The 15,597-nt window shown below is 41.1% G+C and overlaps 1 protein-coding gene across 3 annotated transcripts in view; it reads right to left on the bottom strand.

Moving 5' to 3' along the window:
* Positions 1 to 568: 568 nt before the first annotated feature.
* dtymk (deoxythymidylate kinase (thymidylate kinase)) overlaps positions 569 to 15,597 on the bottom strand; it is a 40,818-nt gene continuing 25,789 nt past the window's right edge. For 2 of the 3 annotated variants that reach the window (XM_034180703.1, XM_034180705.1), the window contains 5 exons: positions 13,670 to 13,818; positions 10,844 to 10,952; positions 1,051 to 1,141; positions 785 to 982; positions 569 to 700 (listed from right to left, as the gene is read on the bottom strand). In XM_034180703.1, coding sequence (XP_034036594.1) covers positions 590 to 700; positions 785 to 982; positions 1,051 to 1,141; positions 10,844 to 10,952; positions 13,670 to 13,811 — 651 coding nt within the window. In that variant the 5' untranslated portion in view covers positions 13,812 to 13,818 and the 3' untranslated portion in view covers positions 569 to 589. Of the gene's footprint in view, positions 701 to 784; positions 983 to 1,050; positions 1,142 to 10,843; positions 10,953 to 13,669; positions 13,898 to 15,597 lie in introns of those variants that run through there. The other variant, XM_034180704.1, reaches the window with a different exon arrangement.

The following is a 15,597-nucleotide window of genomic DNA, read 5'->3' as shown; positions in this document are numbered from 1 at the left end:
GAACTGTACTCCATGCAGATTTACCAGAGTGCCATACTGTTTGTATTTCTTCATAACTGATCTAAATAAAGTCCAAGACATATTCAATGACTTGTAAATGTTCATGTATCCATCCCCTGACTTGTCTGAAGAAAACTGGCAATTAAACCAATTATTTACAGGTATTATACCAAAGTGGCCAATTATTTATGCACCCCATCATCTTGGCATTTCTATTTTTAATTAATTTATATCAAGTTGTAGAGATTTGCTATGAGTTGTTTAAGGAAGATAATTTTTATTTTTTGTATTTTAAATGGCATAAACAAAATAAAAATGTTTCATAAATACCAAGTGTTCCAATACTTTGGGAGGGCACAGTATCTGTAAAAACAGCAGCATATTCAGCTCTGAAATGTTGAGTTCTGGGGAGCACAGGAATGACCAGTGAATGCTGAGCTGTGATGGCATCTTTTAACGTACACAGTGACCAGAATATAAAATAAAGACAGACGCAAGGTCCTGGTGATGAAAGTTGCTTGTTGAAAAAAAAATAAATAATAAAATGTAGCTTTCTTGTTGTAAGAAGGTTATCCAGAGTGGTCCGTGTTTACTTCCACAGCTCTCCCAGCGGCTGAAACTGAGCTGTGTCGATGGCGTTCATGCTATGATTTGTGATGTCTGTGTGCACAGTCTCAATGCTCTGAGAAGCATCGATAATCTAAAAGACAAAAGAGACGCACAGATCAGGAGCTGCTTTCCACACCGTCAGTTTGATGGACGGGATTAATAGATGACCTCATACCTGCCACTTGACTGATGGATCCTCCATCAGCTGTACAAATTTGTTTTGAACTTCTTGTTGGAACTTGCTGTCTTCATATCTCTCTTGTCCAAACTGGCCTCTGAGAGCCGCCTCACTCGGACTGAGCTGCAGGAACAGGACGAGATCCGGCTTTGGCAGCCCCACGTCAGGTTTCATGCACCAGTCCAAACAGAAGCCCTGGAGGAGACTGTAGTCAGACTAACTGTTGGTCTCTTCACAGGCTCCTTGTCATCGTTAATACTCACCGGCTTGGCACTGGTGAAGGCAACTCCGGAGAAGGCGTACCTGTCCACAACCAGAGTAATGCCTTGTTCAAGCTTCTTCTTCATCAACGGCCTGTGGATCACAGCAGCTTTAGTGATACTGCAGATGACATGCAGGCTACAGCTCATGCAGACTATTATTTATAAAATATCGACAGTCTTGTGACATTAACAACATTAACACAAACTGCTGCTCTAGTATTTTGATTCAATTGGAATGAAAAGTGACAAAAATGGTATAATTTAAATGTATAAATTGTGAATTTTGAGACGTGACACAAGATAAATAAACAAACTATTTGTTCACCCTACTCCTCCCAGGTAGTCCTTGGCTTTGCTGGTCTCGGTACCATTTAAGGGGACTAAACAGCACTTACAATCCAGCGTCAGGCCTCAGTATACCATGGCCTACAGTGTGTTTGTCGATATGTGGCCCTGTGACAGACTGCTGTCCTGTCCAGGGTGTACCCCAACTCACAAAGGTTGTGGTCGTAGCTCCCCGAGTATAATGGTTGAAGATGAGTGTGTGAGTGAATTGATTTATCTCTCATCATTCACGTTGGATGGAGTTTGTGTGCTTACAGCTCGTTTCGTGGTGTTTTTGATGTGTCATGCCAGACTGCGTTCAATATGTTGTCAATTTTAAGTGTGATTTTTGTCCAATGAGGCCATCCCATTAAACATCACTGTATTACAGATTTAACATCATCACAGTCCAAATCAAATCAAATCAACTTTATTTATATAGCGCCAAATCACAACAAACAGTTGCCCCAAGGCGCTTATATTGTAAGGCAAGGCCATACAAAAATTACGGAAAAACCCCAACGGTCAAAACGACCCCCTGTGAGCAAGCACTTGGCGACAGTGGGAAGGAAAAACTCCCTTTTAACAGGAAGAAACCTCCAGCAGAACCAGGCTCAGGGAGGGGCAGTCTTCTGCTGAGACTGGTTGGGGCTGAGGGAGAGAACCAGGAAAAAGACATGCTGTGGAGGGGAGCAGAGATCAGTCACTAATGATTAAATGCAGAGTGGTGCATACAGAGCAAAAAGAGAAAGAAACACTCAGTGCATCATGGGAACCCCCCAGCAGTCTAAGTCTATAGCAGCATAACTAAGGGATGGTTCAGGGTCACCTGATCCAGCCCTAACTGTAAGCTTTAGCAAAAAGGAAAGTTTTAAGCCTAATCTTAAAAGTAGAGAGGGTGTCTGTCTCCCTGATCCGAATTGGGAGCTGGTTCCACAGGAGAGGAGCCTGAAAGCTGAAGGCTCTGCCTCCCATTCTACTCTTATAAACCCTAGGAACTACAAGTAAGCCTGCAGTCTGAGAGCGAAGCACTCTATTGGGGTGATATGGTACTATGAGGTCCCTAAGATGGGACCTGATTATTCAAACCCTTATAAGTAAGAAGAAGAATTTTAAATTCTATTCTAGAATTAACAGGAAGCCAATGAAGAGAGGCCAATATGGGTGAGATATGCTCTCTCCTTCTAGTCCCCGTCAGTACTCTAGCTGCAGCATTTTGAATTAACTGAAGGCTTTTCAGGGAACTTTTAGGACAACCTGATAATAATGAATTACAATAGTCCAGCCTAGAGGAAATAAATGCATGAATTAGTTTTTCAGCATCACTCTGAGACAAGACCTTTCTAATTTTAAAGATATTGCGTAAATGCAAAAAAGCAGTCTTACATATTTGTTTAATATGCGCTTTGAATGACATATCCTGATCAAAAATGACTCCAAGATTTCTCACAGTATTACTAGAGGTCAGGGTAATGCCATCCAGAGTAAGGATCTCATTAGACACCATGTTTCTAAGATTTGTGGAGCCAAGTACAATAACTTCAGTTTTATCTGAGTTTAAAAGCAGGAAATTAGAGGTCGTCCATGTCCTTATGTCTGTAAGACAATCCTGCAGTTTAGCTAATTGGTGTGTGTCCTCTGGCTTCATGGATAGATAAAGCTGGGTATCATCTGCGTAACAATGAAAATTTAAGCAATGCCGTCTAATAATACTGCCTAAGGGAAGCATGTATAAAGTGAATAAAATTGGTCCTAGCACAGAACCTTGTGGAACTCCATAATTAACCTTAGTCTGTGAAGAAGATTCCCCATTTACATGAACAAATTGTAATCTATTAGATAAATATGATTCAAACCACCGCAGCGCAGTGCTTTTAATACCTATGGCATGCTCCTATCTCTGTAATAAAATTTTATGGTCAACAGTATCAAAAGCAGCACTGAGGTCTAACAGAACAAGCACAGAGATGAGTCCACTGTCTGAGGCCATAAGAAGCTCATTTGTAACCTGCACTAATGCTGTTTCTGTACTATGATGAATTCTAAAACCTGACTGAAACTCTTCAAATAGACCATTCCTCTGCAGATGATCAGTTAGCTGTTGTACAACTACCCTTTCAAGAATTTTTGAGAGAAAAGGAAGGTTGGAGATTGGCCTAAGATTGACCCAGCTAAGATAGCTGGGTCAAGTGATGGCTTTTTAAGTAATGGTTTAATTACTGCCACCTTAAAAGCCTGTGGTACATAGCCAACTAATAAAGATAGATTGATCATATTTAAGATCGAAGCATTAAATAATGGTAGGGCTTCCTTGAGCAGCCTGGTAGGAATGGGGTCTAATAGACATGTTGATGGTATGGATGAAGTAACTAATGAAAATAACTCAGACAGAACAATCTGAGAGAAAGAGTCTAACCAAATACCGGCATCACTGAAAGCAGCCAAAGATAACGATACGTCTTTGGGATGGTTATGAGTAATTTTTTCTTTAATAGTTAAAATTTTATTAGCAAAGAAAGTCATGAAGTCATTACTAGTTAAAGTTAAAGGAATACTCGGCTCAATAGAGCTCTGACTCTGTCAGCCTGGCTACAGTGCTGAAAAGAAACCTGGGGTTGTTCTTATTTTCTTCAATTAGTGATGAGTAGTAAGATGTCCTAGCTTTACGGAGGGCTTTTTTATAGAGCAACAGACTCTTTTTCCAGGCTAAGTGAAGATCTTCTAAATTAGTGAGACGCCATTTCCTCTCCAACTTACGGGTTATCTGCTTTAAGCTGCGAGTTTGTGAGTTATACCACGGAGTCAGGCACTTCTGATTTAAAGCTCTCTTTTTCAGAGGAGCTACAGCATCCAAAGTTGTCTTCAATGAGGATGTAAAACTATTGACGAGATACTCTATCTCACTTACAGAGTTTAGGTAGCTACTCTGCACTGTGTTGGTATATGGCATTAGAGAACATAAAGAAGGAATCATATCCTTAAAATTAGTTACAGTGCTTTCTGAAAGACTTCTAGTGTAATGAAACTTATTCCCCACTGCTGGGTAGTCCATCAGAGTAAATGTAAATGTTATTAAGAAATGATCAGACAGAAGGGAGTTTTCAGGGAATACTGTTAAGTCTTCAATTTCCATACCATAAGTCAGAACAAGATCTAAGATATGATTAAAGTGGTGGGTGGACTCATTTACATTTTGAGCAAAGCCAATTGAGTCTAATAATAGATTAAATGCAGTGTTGAGGCTGTCATTCTCAGCATCTATGTGGATGTTAAAATCGGCCACTATAATTATCTTATCTGAGCTAAGCACTAAGTCAGACAAAAGGTCTGAAAATTCACAGAGAAACTCACAGTAACGACCAGGAGGACGATAGATGACAACAAATAAAACTGGTTTTTGGGACTTCCAATTTGGATGGACAAGACTAAGAGTCAAGCTTTCAAATGAATTAAAGCTCTGTCTGGGTTTTTGATTAATTAATAAGCTGGAGTGGAAGATTGCTGCTAATCCTCCGCCTCGGCCCGTGCTACGAGCGTTCTGGCAGTTAGTGTGACTCTGGGGTGTTGACTCATTTAAAATAACATATTCATCCTGCTGTAACCAGGTTTCTGTAAGGCAGAATAAATCAATATGTTGATCAATTATTATATCATTTACTAACAGGGACTTAGAAGAGAGAGACCTAATGTTTAATAGACCACATTTAACTGTTTTAGTCTGTGGTGCAGTTGAAGGTGCTATATTATTTTTTCTTTTTGAATTTTTATGCTTAAATAGATTTTTGCTGGTTATTGGTGGTCTGGGAGCAGGCACCGTCTCTACGGGGATGGGGTAATGAGGGGATGGCAGGGGGAGAGAAGCTGCAGAGAGGTGTGTAAGACTACAACTATGCTTCCTGGTCCCAACCCTGGATAGGAGGCTCTTGCTTGCCTCTACTGGTGGTTGGCTCTCACTGCGGTATTGTATCACTTCCTGTTCCGGAGCACAGCGGTGTTTTGCTTTATCTGTTAGCTGTTTAATCTGCGCAGTTAGACTGATCTAGTTATCTAGATAACGATTTGTTTCCCCAGTGTAATCTTAACGTGCCTTAACTAAAGCACTCCCTCTGCTGAATCACCTCTAAATTATTTACACATTATTCACTTTGCGTGTTTTTAGGAATCCGCTAGCTTAGCCCAGCTACTAGCTCTTAGCCGATTTAGCATGGCGGCTTCTCCTGTCTCTCCCGCACTTTTCTGCTCTGGGTGTGAAATGTTTAGTTATTCCTCGGCCTCCTTTAGCAGTAATGGTACTTGTAATAAGTGTAGCTTATTCGTAGCTTTGGAGGCCAGGCTGGGCGAATTGGAGACTCGGCTCCGCACCGTGGAATATTCTACAGCTAGCCAGGCCCCTGTAGTCGGTGCGGACCAAGGTAGCTTAGCCGCCGTTAGTTCCCCTCTGGCAGATCCCGAGCAGCCGGGAAAGCAGGCCGACTGGGTGACTGTGAGGAGGAAGCGTAGTTCTAAACAGAAGCCCAGTGTACACCGCCAACCCGTTCACATTTCTAACCGTTTTTCCCCACTCGGCGACACACCCACCGAGGATCAAACTCTGGTTATTGGCGACTCTGTTTGAGAAATGTGAAGTTAGCGACACCAGCAACCATAGTCAATTGTCTTCCGGGGGCCAGAGCAGGCGACACTGAAGGAAATTTGAAACTGCTGGCTAAGGCTAAGCATAAATTTGGTAAGATTGTAATTCACGTCGGCAGTAATGACACCCGGTTACGCCAATCGGAGGTCACTAAAATTAACATTGAATCGGTGTGTAACTTTGCAAAAACAATGTCGGACTCTGTAGTTTTCTCTGGGCCCCTCCCCAATCGGACCGGGAGTGACATGTTTAGCCGCATGTTCTCCTTGAATTGCTGGCTGTCTGAGTGGTGTCCAAAAAATGAGGTGGGCTTCATAGATAATTGGCAAAGCTTCTGGGGAAAACCTGGTCTTGTTAGGAGAGACGGCATCCATCCCACTTTGGATGGAGCAGCTCTCATTTCTAGAAATCTGGCCAATTTTCTTAAATCCTCCAAACCGTGACTATCCAGGGTTGGGACCAGGAAGCAGAGTTGTAGTCTTACGCACCTCTCTGCAGCTTCTCTCCCCCTGCCATCCCCTCATTACCCCATCCCCGTAGAGACGGTGCCTGCTCCCAGACCACCAATAACCAGTAAAAAATCTATTTAAGCATAAAAATTCAAAAAGAAAAAATAATATAGCACCTTCAACTGCACCACAGACTAAAACAGTTAAATGTGGTCTATTAAACATTAGGTCTCTCTCTTCTAAGTCCCTGTTGGTAAATGATATAATAATTGATCAACATATTGATTTATTCTGCCTTACAGAAACCTGGTTACAGCAGGATGAATATGTTAGTTTAAATGAGTCAACACCCCCGAGTCACACTAACTGTCAGAATGCTCGTAGCACGGGCCGAGGCGGAGGATTAGCAGCAATCTTCCATTCCAGCTTATTAATTAATCAAAAACCCAGACAGAGCTTTAATTCATTTGAAAGCTTGACTCTTAGTCTTGTCCATCCAAATTGGAAGTCCCAAAAACCAGTTTTATTTGTTATTATCTATCGTCCACCTGGTCGTTACTGTGAGTTTCTCTGTGAATTTTCAGACCTTTTGTCTGACTTAGTGCTTAGCTCAGATAAGATAATTATAGTGGGCGATTTTAACATCAACACAGATGCTGAGAATGACAGCCTCAACACTGCATTTAATCTATTATTAGACTCTATTGGCTTTGCTCAAAATGTAAATGAGTCCACCCACCACTTTAATCATATCTTAGATCTTGTTCTGACTTATGGTATGGAAATAGAAGACTTAACAGTATTCCCTGAAAACTCCCTTCTGTCTGATCATTTCTTAATAACATTTACATTTACTCTGATGGACTACCCAGTAGTGGGGAATAAGTTTCATTACACTAGAAGTCTTTCAGAAAGCGCTGTAACTAGGTTTAAGGATATGATTCCTTCTTTATGTTCTCTAATGCCATATACCAACACAGTGCAGAGTAGCTACCTAAACTCTGTAAGTGAGATAGAGTATCTCGTCAATAGTTTTACATCCTCATTGAAGACAACTTTGGATGCTGTAGCTCCTCTGAAAAAGAGAGCTTTAAATCAGAAGTGCCTGACTCCGTGGTATAACTCACAAACTCGCAGCTTAAAGCAGATAACCCGTAAGTTGGAGAGGAAATGGCATCTCACTAATTTAGAAGATCTTCATTTAGCCTGGAAAAAGAGTCTGTTGCTCTATAAGAAAGCCCTCCGTAAAGCTAGGACATCTTACTACTCATCACTAATTGAAGAAAATAAGAACAACCCCAGGTTTCGTTTCAGCACTGTAGCCAGGCTGACAAAGAGTCAAAGCTCTATTGAGCTGAGTATTCCATTAACTTTAACTAGTAATGACTTCATGACTTTCTTTGCTAACAAAATTTTAACTATTAGAGAAAAAATTACTCATAACCATCCCAAAGACGTATCGTTATCTTTGGCTGCTTTCAGTGATGCCGGTATTTGGTTAGACTCTTTCTCTCATATTGTTCTGTTATTATTGTTCTGTTATAGTTATTTTCATTAGTTACTTCATCCAAAACCATCAACATGTCTATTAGACCCCATTCCTACCAGGCTGCTCAAGGAAGCCCTACCATTATTTAATGCTTCGATCTTAAATATGATCAATCTATCTTTATTAGTTGGCTATGTACCACAGGCTTTTAAGGTGGCAGTAATTAAACCATTACTTAAAAAGCCATCACTTGACCCAGCTATCTTAGCTAATTATAGGCCAATCTCCAAACTTCCTTTTCTCTCAAAAATTCTTGAAAGGGTAGTTGTAAAACAGCTAACTGATCATCTGCAGAGGAATGGTCTATTTGAAGAGTTTCAGTCAGGTTTAGAATTCATCATAGTACAGAAACAGCATTAGTGAAGGTTACAAATGATCTTCTTATGGCCTCAGACAGTGGACTCATCTCTGTGCTTGTTCTGTTAGACCTCAGTGCTGCTTTTGATACTGTTGGCCATAAAATTTTATTACAGAGATTAGAGCATGCCACAGGTATTAAAGGCACTGCGCTGCGGTGGTTTGAATCATATTTGTCTAATAGATTACAATTTGTTCATGTAAATGGGGAATCTTCTTCACAGACTAAGGTTAATTATGGAGTTCCACAAGGTTCTGTGCTAGGACCAATTTTATTCACTTTATACATGCTTCCCTTAGGCAGTATTATTAGACGGTATTGCTTAAATTTTCATTGTTACGCAGATGATACCCAGCTTTATCTATCCATGAAGCCAGAGGACACACACCAATTAGCTAAACTGCAGGATTGTCTTACAGACATAAAGACATGGATGACCTCTAATTTCCTGCTTTTAAACTCAGATAAAACTGAAGTTATTGTACTTGGCCCCACAAATCTTAGAAACATGGTGTCTAACCAGATCCTTACTCTGGATGGCATTACCCTGACCTCTAGTAATACTGTGAGAAATCTTGGAGTCATTTTTGATCAGGATATGTCATTCAAAGCGCATATTAAACAAATATGTAGGACTGCTTTTTTGCATTTACGCAATATCTCTAAAATTAGAAAGGTCTTGTCTCAGAGTGATGCTGAAAAACTAATTCATGCATTTATTTCCTCTAGGCTGGACTATTGTAATTCATTATTATCAGGTTGTCCTAAAAGTTCCCTAAAAAGCCTTCAGTTAATTCAAAATGCTGCAGCTAGAGTACTGACAGGGACTAGAAGGAGAGAGCATATCTCACCCATATTGGCCTCTCTTCATTGGCTTCCTGTTAATTCTAGAATAGAATTTAAAATTCTTCTTCTTACTTATAAGGTTTTGAATAATCAGGTCCCATCTTATCTTAGGGACCTCGTAGTACCATATCACCCCAACAGAGCGCTTCGCTCTCAGACTGCAGGCTTACTTGTAGTTCCTAGGGTTTGTAAGAGTAGAATGGGAGGCAGAGCCTTCAGCTTTCAGGCTCCTCTCCTGTGGAACCAGCTCCCAATTCAGATCAGGGAGACAGACACCCTCTCTACTTTTAAGATTAGGCTTAAAACTTTCCTTTTTGCTCAAGCTTATAGTTAGGGCTGGATCAGGTGACCCTGAACCATCCCTTAGTTATGCTGCTATAGACTTAGACTGCTGGAGGGTTCCCATGATGCACTGTTTCTTTCTCTTTTTGCTCTGTATGCACCACTCTGCATTTAATCATTAGTGATCGAGCTCTGCTCCCCTCCACAGCATGTCTTTTTCCTGGTTCTCTCCCTCAGCCCCAACCAGTCCCAGCAGAAGACTGCCCCTCCCTGAGCCTGGTTCTGCTGGAGGTTTCTTCCTGTTAAAAGGGAGTTTTTCCTTCCCACTGTAGCCAAGTGCTTGCTCATAGGGGGTCGTTTTGACCGTTGGGGTTTTACATAATTATTGTATGGCCTTGCCTTACAATATAAAGCGCCTTGGGGCAACTGTTTGTTGTGATTTGGCGCTATATAAAAAAAAATTGATTGATTGATTGATTGTCACGGTTTGGAGGATTTAAGAAAATTGGCCAGATTTCTAGAAATGAGAGCTGCTCCATCCAAAGTGGGATGGATGCCGTCTCTCCTAACAAGACCAGGTTTTCCCCAGAAGCTTTGCCAATTATCTATGAAGCCCACCTCATTTTTTGGACACCACTCAGACAGCCAGCAATTCAAGGAGAACATGCGGCTAAACATGTCACTCCCGGTCCGATTGGGGAGGGGCCCAGAGAAAACTGGAAGGTTCCTAGTTCAAACCCCACCCCTGCCCATTCCTCCATGCAATATGGAGTTGCATCAGAAGTGCATCTGGTGTAAAACTTGTGCCAAATCAACATGCAGATCCACCTCAGATCTGCTGTGGCAACCCCGAGTGAAAACAAGGGAGCAGCCAAAGAGACTTACTTTTATTTCTCAATATTGAGGCATTTTTAAGTGTTGACCCCATATAATCCTTCACTGACCCCATACCTACGTGGGATGGACACCATACATTTATATATAGTCCAAGTGAGGCTGGATTTTAAGTATCATTTAATCCCCCTTAAGCAGTACTGATTAGGTTAAAATTATCTTCTGGTTCATGGACAAAGGTTCTCGGCCCCGTTCCCACCAAACCTGGTGTGTGGATGAAGGTCTAGCCCAGAAATACCTCACTGTATTTGCCACCAAATCCTAAATAAATACTTTTCCAGCAATAAAATTCTCTGCAATTTTTGTGATATACCACAGAAATAAAAGAAGTGGTTTCTTTCAGGTGACTGCATGATTCCTGACTGTGTGGGTTTTAGCCTGAGTGTAGATCACACCTCACACACACTTAAATGCTGAAGGACCTGACAAACTTTTTCCCACATGACAAAGCGTCTTACACGAGTTCCCAGCGGTTTGCAGAGAAGAGCAGGTGCACACTGTGGTCCTCCAGATCACTCTTCTTCTCCAGGTAGGAGCTGATAACCTTCCCAATGGTGGTGGTCCTGTCTTTAAAAAAAGAAAACAGACAGCCTCAGTGCCAGTGCTTCAACAAAACACACATATTATTATGAAACCCCTGCAGGATTTCTCAGATAAAAGCAGCAATTTCCCAAATAATTCTCAGATTTAAAAAGATTTCGAATGAAAACATCTCAAAATAGCTGATTATTTTGAAGTCATATCGTGATGTCACCAGCTGGAATCTATTTATATATTTGGGGCAACCACAAACCAGTTCTGACTGTGCAAATAAGACCCTGAATATATTCAAGCTTTGGAGCACATCACCCCACCTGAAGATCAGAAAAACGAGGATCCTTGGGTACTGCTGGAGTGATGTTATTTCAAACAAGCATTTACTCAGGGGACTAAGATGAAGAGCATCACGTGGATTGTCAGTGAGGACATTTTGGCCGTGTGGAGCATTTCTGTGGGCCAACAACATGCCCGTGTTCCACCTGGCTGTGGTAGATAGATGGTTATAGAGTGGTGGAGGTGCACTGGTTGTCTGCCTTGGTGGTTGCCATCCAGGACTCGAGGCGGTAGATGCAGCTATGTGTGGTACCAGTGCATGCACCCAGATTTTTTTTGTACAGAATCTACACATTCAGCGCTGCCAACTATCCTGCATTGGGCGGGACAGTCCCGGTATTTACCCCCATGTCCCAAATGAGCGTGTGCAGAATGTCCATTTGTCCCACATTTGTGTGGGTCCGGGGACGCCCCTGGACCCCCCTAGTTATGCTTCACACCCTTGGGTGTCACACACTGGTAAATTCAAATGTTGGCAGGTACGCATATTAGATCCTTAGCTTGTTTCTCCACAGACACGTAGGTCTGTCCTTATCAGGGCTCCTTTCCATTTAAAGTGACAGGCATCGCCCACTTTGTCTTTAGAGATGTAAATTTTCTTTTTAAGATACTGCTACCCCCTTCCAGACTCTGGCTCTTAACCGTGGCAGAGAGACCTCTGGTTTACCCAGCCGTGACTCGTTGTAGCTGGTAACTGGCTTTATTGGTCTGGTTAACGCTGGCGTGCATGGTGCAGCGTCTTACTTGAACTTGGACTTTATTGCTCAAACTCAGCAACACAAACGTTCCACAGCTTCAGGCTGGTAGCAAGCTGTAAAGTTTGAGTCGGATAGACACTTAAAACTGACCGCTGCAGGCTGGACATGCACTTCCATCGCAGACGCTAAAACACCTGCTCTGGTCCCGCTCATAATAATAATACAATTTTAAAAAATGAACCACACACTTTGCCTAAGGGAGGAGGAGCTTAAGAGCACTTCATTTGCCACAACACAATGTGGGCTTTATGCATACATTACCCACAAGGCCATCCTCTTAAGTTGACAGGCTAAGCCTGTAACACTACTATAAAGTCTAATATTTTTCAACATAGTTCTATCAAAATGAAAAATGGCACAACCCCGAGATTTAATGTGAAACAAGGTATTTGCCAAGGTTGCCTAATCTCCCCTTACTTATTTCTGCTTTGCACACAAATTCTCTCCATCTACATCCATAATAGTGCTGTCCAAGTTATTTCTATTGTAGGTTGAGATATCATTATTAGTCAATTTTCTGATGATACCACATTGTTCTTGAAAAATGAAAGTCAGACATCAGTCACCCTGGATGTAATTAAGGATTTCTCAAAAGCTTATGGCCTTTATCTAAACATAAACAAATGTGAACTGTTGCCTATAAAAGACTGTAATATACACACTATCTGCAAGATTCCAATTAAAGAAAAAGTTACATATTTAGGGGTTCTTATTTCTAAAGACCAAAACACAAGATGCTCCTTAAATTTTACTCCAATTGTTAGGAAACCTCAAAAGAAATTACAACAGTAGTTGCAAAGGGATTTATGTCATGTCCTGCTGCTGGTACCATTAAGGCAGACTGAATACAGCAGCAACACTTCAATATGTTAACATTTCAGAATAAAAAAAATATTTGGAAGGTTCCGTCTTGGGTCCTGGATGACAACCACACAGGCAAACAACCACTCCGGTACCATTAAGGCAGACTGAATACGGCAGCCGCGCTTCAATATGTTAACATTTCCGAATAAAAAAAATGTTTGGGAGCTCCATCAAGTCAAGTAAACGCTGGTGGAGCATGCACCAATGACCGTCTTGGGTCCTGGATGACAACCACACAGGCAAACAACCACTCCATTCCCACATCTCTAAAATAACCATGTATCTGCCTCAGCCAGGTGAAACATGGGCATCCCCTTGGCCTTCTCCAGCTACTGTGGTCCTCAACACTCAGACACCTGTATGCTGGATCATTTATGGAGAAATGGGACATGATCCTGTGTTAATTACGAAGACTAAAGGAATATCAAGGCTCACATATGCAGCTCTGTCTTTACATCTAGATACCAAAACCAAATTATTGATTGCACATTGTTTGACTTTATTTGGAAAAAAAAACCTAACACACTATACAGTGGGGCCAAAAAGTATTTAGTCAGTCCCTGATTGTGCAAGTTCTACTTAGAAAGATGAGGGAAGTCTATAATTTTCATTTGTCTGTCAACTGTGACAGATGAGTCGGGCTACAGTTTTTAATTTAGGTTTTATGGTTAACATTTTGTAAGACACAATCCGATCTTGCTGGAAAACTGTGTAAAATAACCCCTTTATAAAGGAAAACCATGTAGATGTTAGCAAACGTAATCCGGTGTGTTAGAAGCAGAGACTCACCGGGGAACCGCAGCAGCTCCGCCGCTCTGCCGCTCCGCTGCAGCACCGCCACCAGCTTCTTGCACTGCGTGCTTTTCCCCGCTTTATCCACTCCCTCCAGAACAATCAGAGCTCCTCTTTTACACGCCATAACAACGGACATAAATGTTCTCAGTTTGACTTACAGACAGGCCTCTGTGGGCCTACACAGATCAATCAAACAGCCTCCACATTTACGCGCCTTTTTCTGACGCACACTGTCAACAAGGAAGTAACGCGGAGGAGGCGGGGCACCAGTGGGGTCCGCCTCCTCCTATGTTACTGTGCATGTTTATTTTTCGTCGCATAAACTTGTACTTATGAATAGTTGTAGCTCAAATGTTAAGTTTTTTTTCCCACTGACACGGAAAATTAAAGCAAATACAGCGATAAATAAATAAATGTGCATGCCACCTTACTAAGTGACGTCACTCCTTCTTTCTCTTCTTCGTTTTTGCGGATTGCAATACCAATCTGTTGCTGCATATCGCCACCTACCGTACAATATCTACCTATACCGTCCCCTATGAATAATACCCAATAATCTATCTATCTATCTATCTGAACTGGATTTTCTGCATTTTTTTATTATATGAAAACCTGCACATATTTGTCAGTTTACCTTTTTAAGACAGAAGCTGTGTCTTATTCAGTGATCAAACCTCAGTCTAGTAATTTTTGTTCTCTGTTTTACTGTGTTTTGACTGTGTTGAAAGTTTGGTGTCCACAGTAAAGGTCAAACAATGTTGGCATCTTGGATTCAACAGTGGTTAAGGTGTTGGGCTTGAGACCGGAAGATCCTCGGTTCAAATCTCTGCCTGACTGGAAAATCTCTAAGGGCCCTTAGGCAAGGTCCTTAATCCCCTATTGTTCCCGGTGTGTAGTGAGCACCTTATATGGCAGGACCCTGACATCGGGGTGAATGTGAGGCATTATTGTAAAGCGCTTTAAGCGTCTCATGCAGATGGAAAAGCGCTATATAAATGCAGTCCATTTACCATTTATTTCAATAGGATATAACAAATATTACTCTGTAATATGATAACTTAGCATAATAGATGGTGCAAACTATTGCTTTTAACAACTCTATTTGCTCAACCACTAATTTGCACAACTTTTTCCAAAATTGGAGTAACTTTAACTGTTGACCCCAGTACAAACTGAAATTGACCTTTCTCACCATATTTGCTATTTTTTTTTACCCCATAACTCCATACAGTTCATTGATAGATGGTCTAAACTATATCTTTTTGAAGTCTTTATGATCAGACAAATAATATGGAATACCATTCAGTATGATTGGAACATTTTTAAATTTTGACCCCTGTGTAATTCTTCAAATGACTCCTACTTGGCCGCCTACTGAAAATTCAAGTGGCCAGTCCATTTTTTTTAAAAGAGTTAAACTTAACTCTCTGTTAAGACTTTGAACCAGGTTTCGGGCACTTCAAAAACAGATAACACAAGCAAATACTTGATAACTAACATAAAATAAGGAATTAGTACAGATATTATCTTACACCAGATGACATACCAGAGTAGGCATGGTGATGTTTCAGAAAGACCACAGAGGAGCTTTTAAGCATCCACTAAACATCTAGCAGGTAGAAAGCACATTTATGGAATATTTATTTTGAATGTCTATCTGACGCGTCAAGGTTCACACCAAAGTCATCAGTTCATCCTCTTTATATGTTCTTTTAATTTGATTTAATGAGATGAGAGCATTCATTGTTTTTGAGTTGTTACCTACGATGGGTGGATCGTCTGAACTGTTGTTGCTTTGGGTGTGCTTTGTGTTTTAATTAAAGTGAGTGAAAACATGAAATCCAACAAAATGTGAATGAATGTGATTCATGTTGGAGCAACGAACAACATGAGACTGAGATGAAGTAGATTTATTCAGACCA

Source organism: Thalassophryne amazonica, chromosome 10 (assembly GCF_902500255.1).
Source record: "Thalassophryne amazonica chromosome 10, fThaAma1.1, whole genome shotgun sequence".
Taxonomy (NCBI): domain Eukaryota; kingdom Metazoa; phylum Chordata; class Actinopteri; order Batrachoidiformes; family Batrachoididae; genus Thalassophryne; species Thalassophryne amazonica.
Note: the sequence above shows the minus strand (reverse complement) of the source record. Positions and strands in the feature narration are given on the sequence as shown.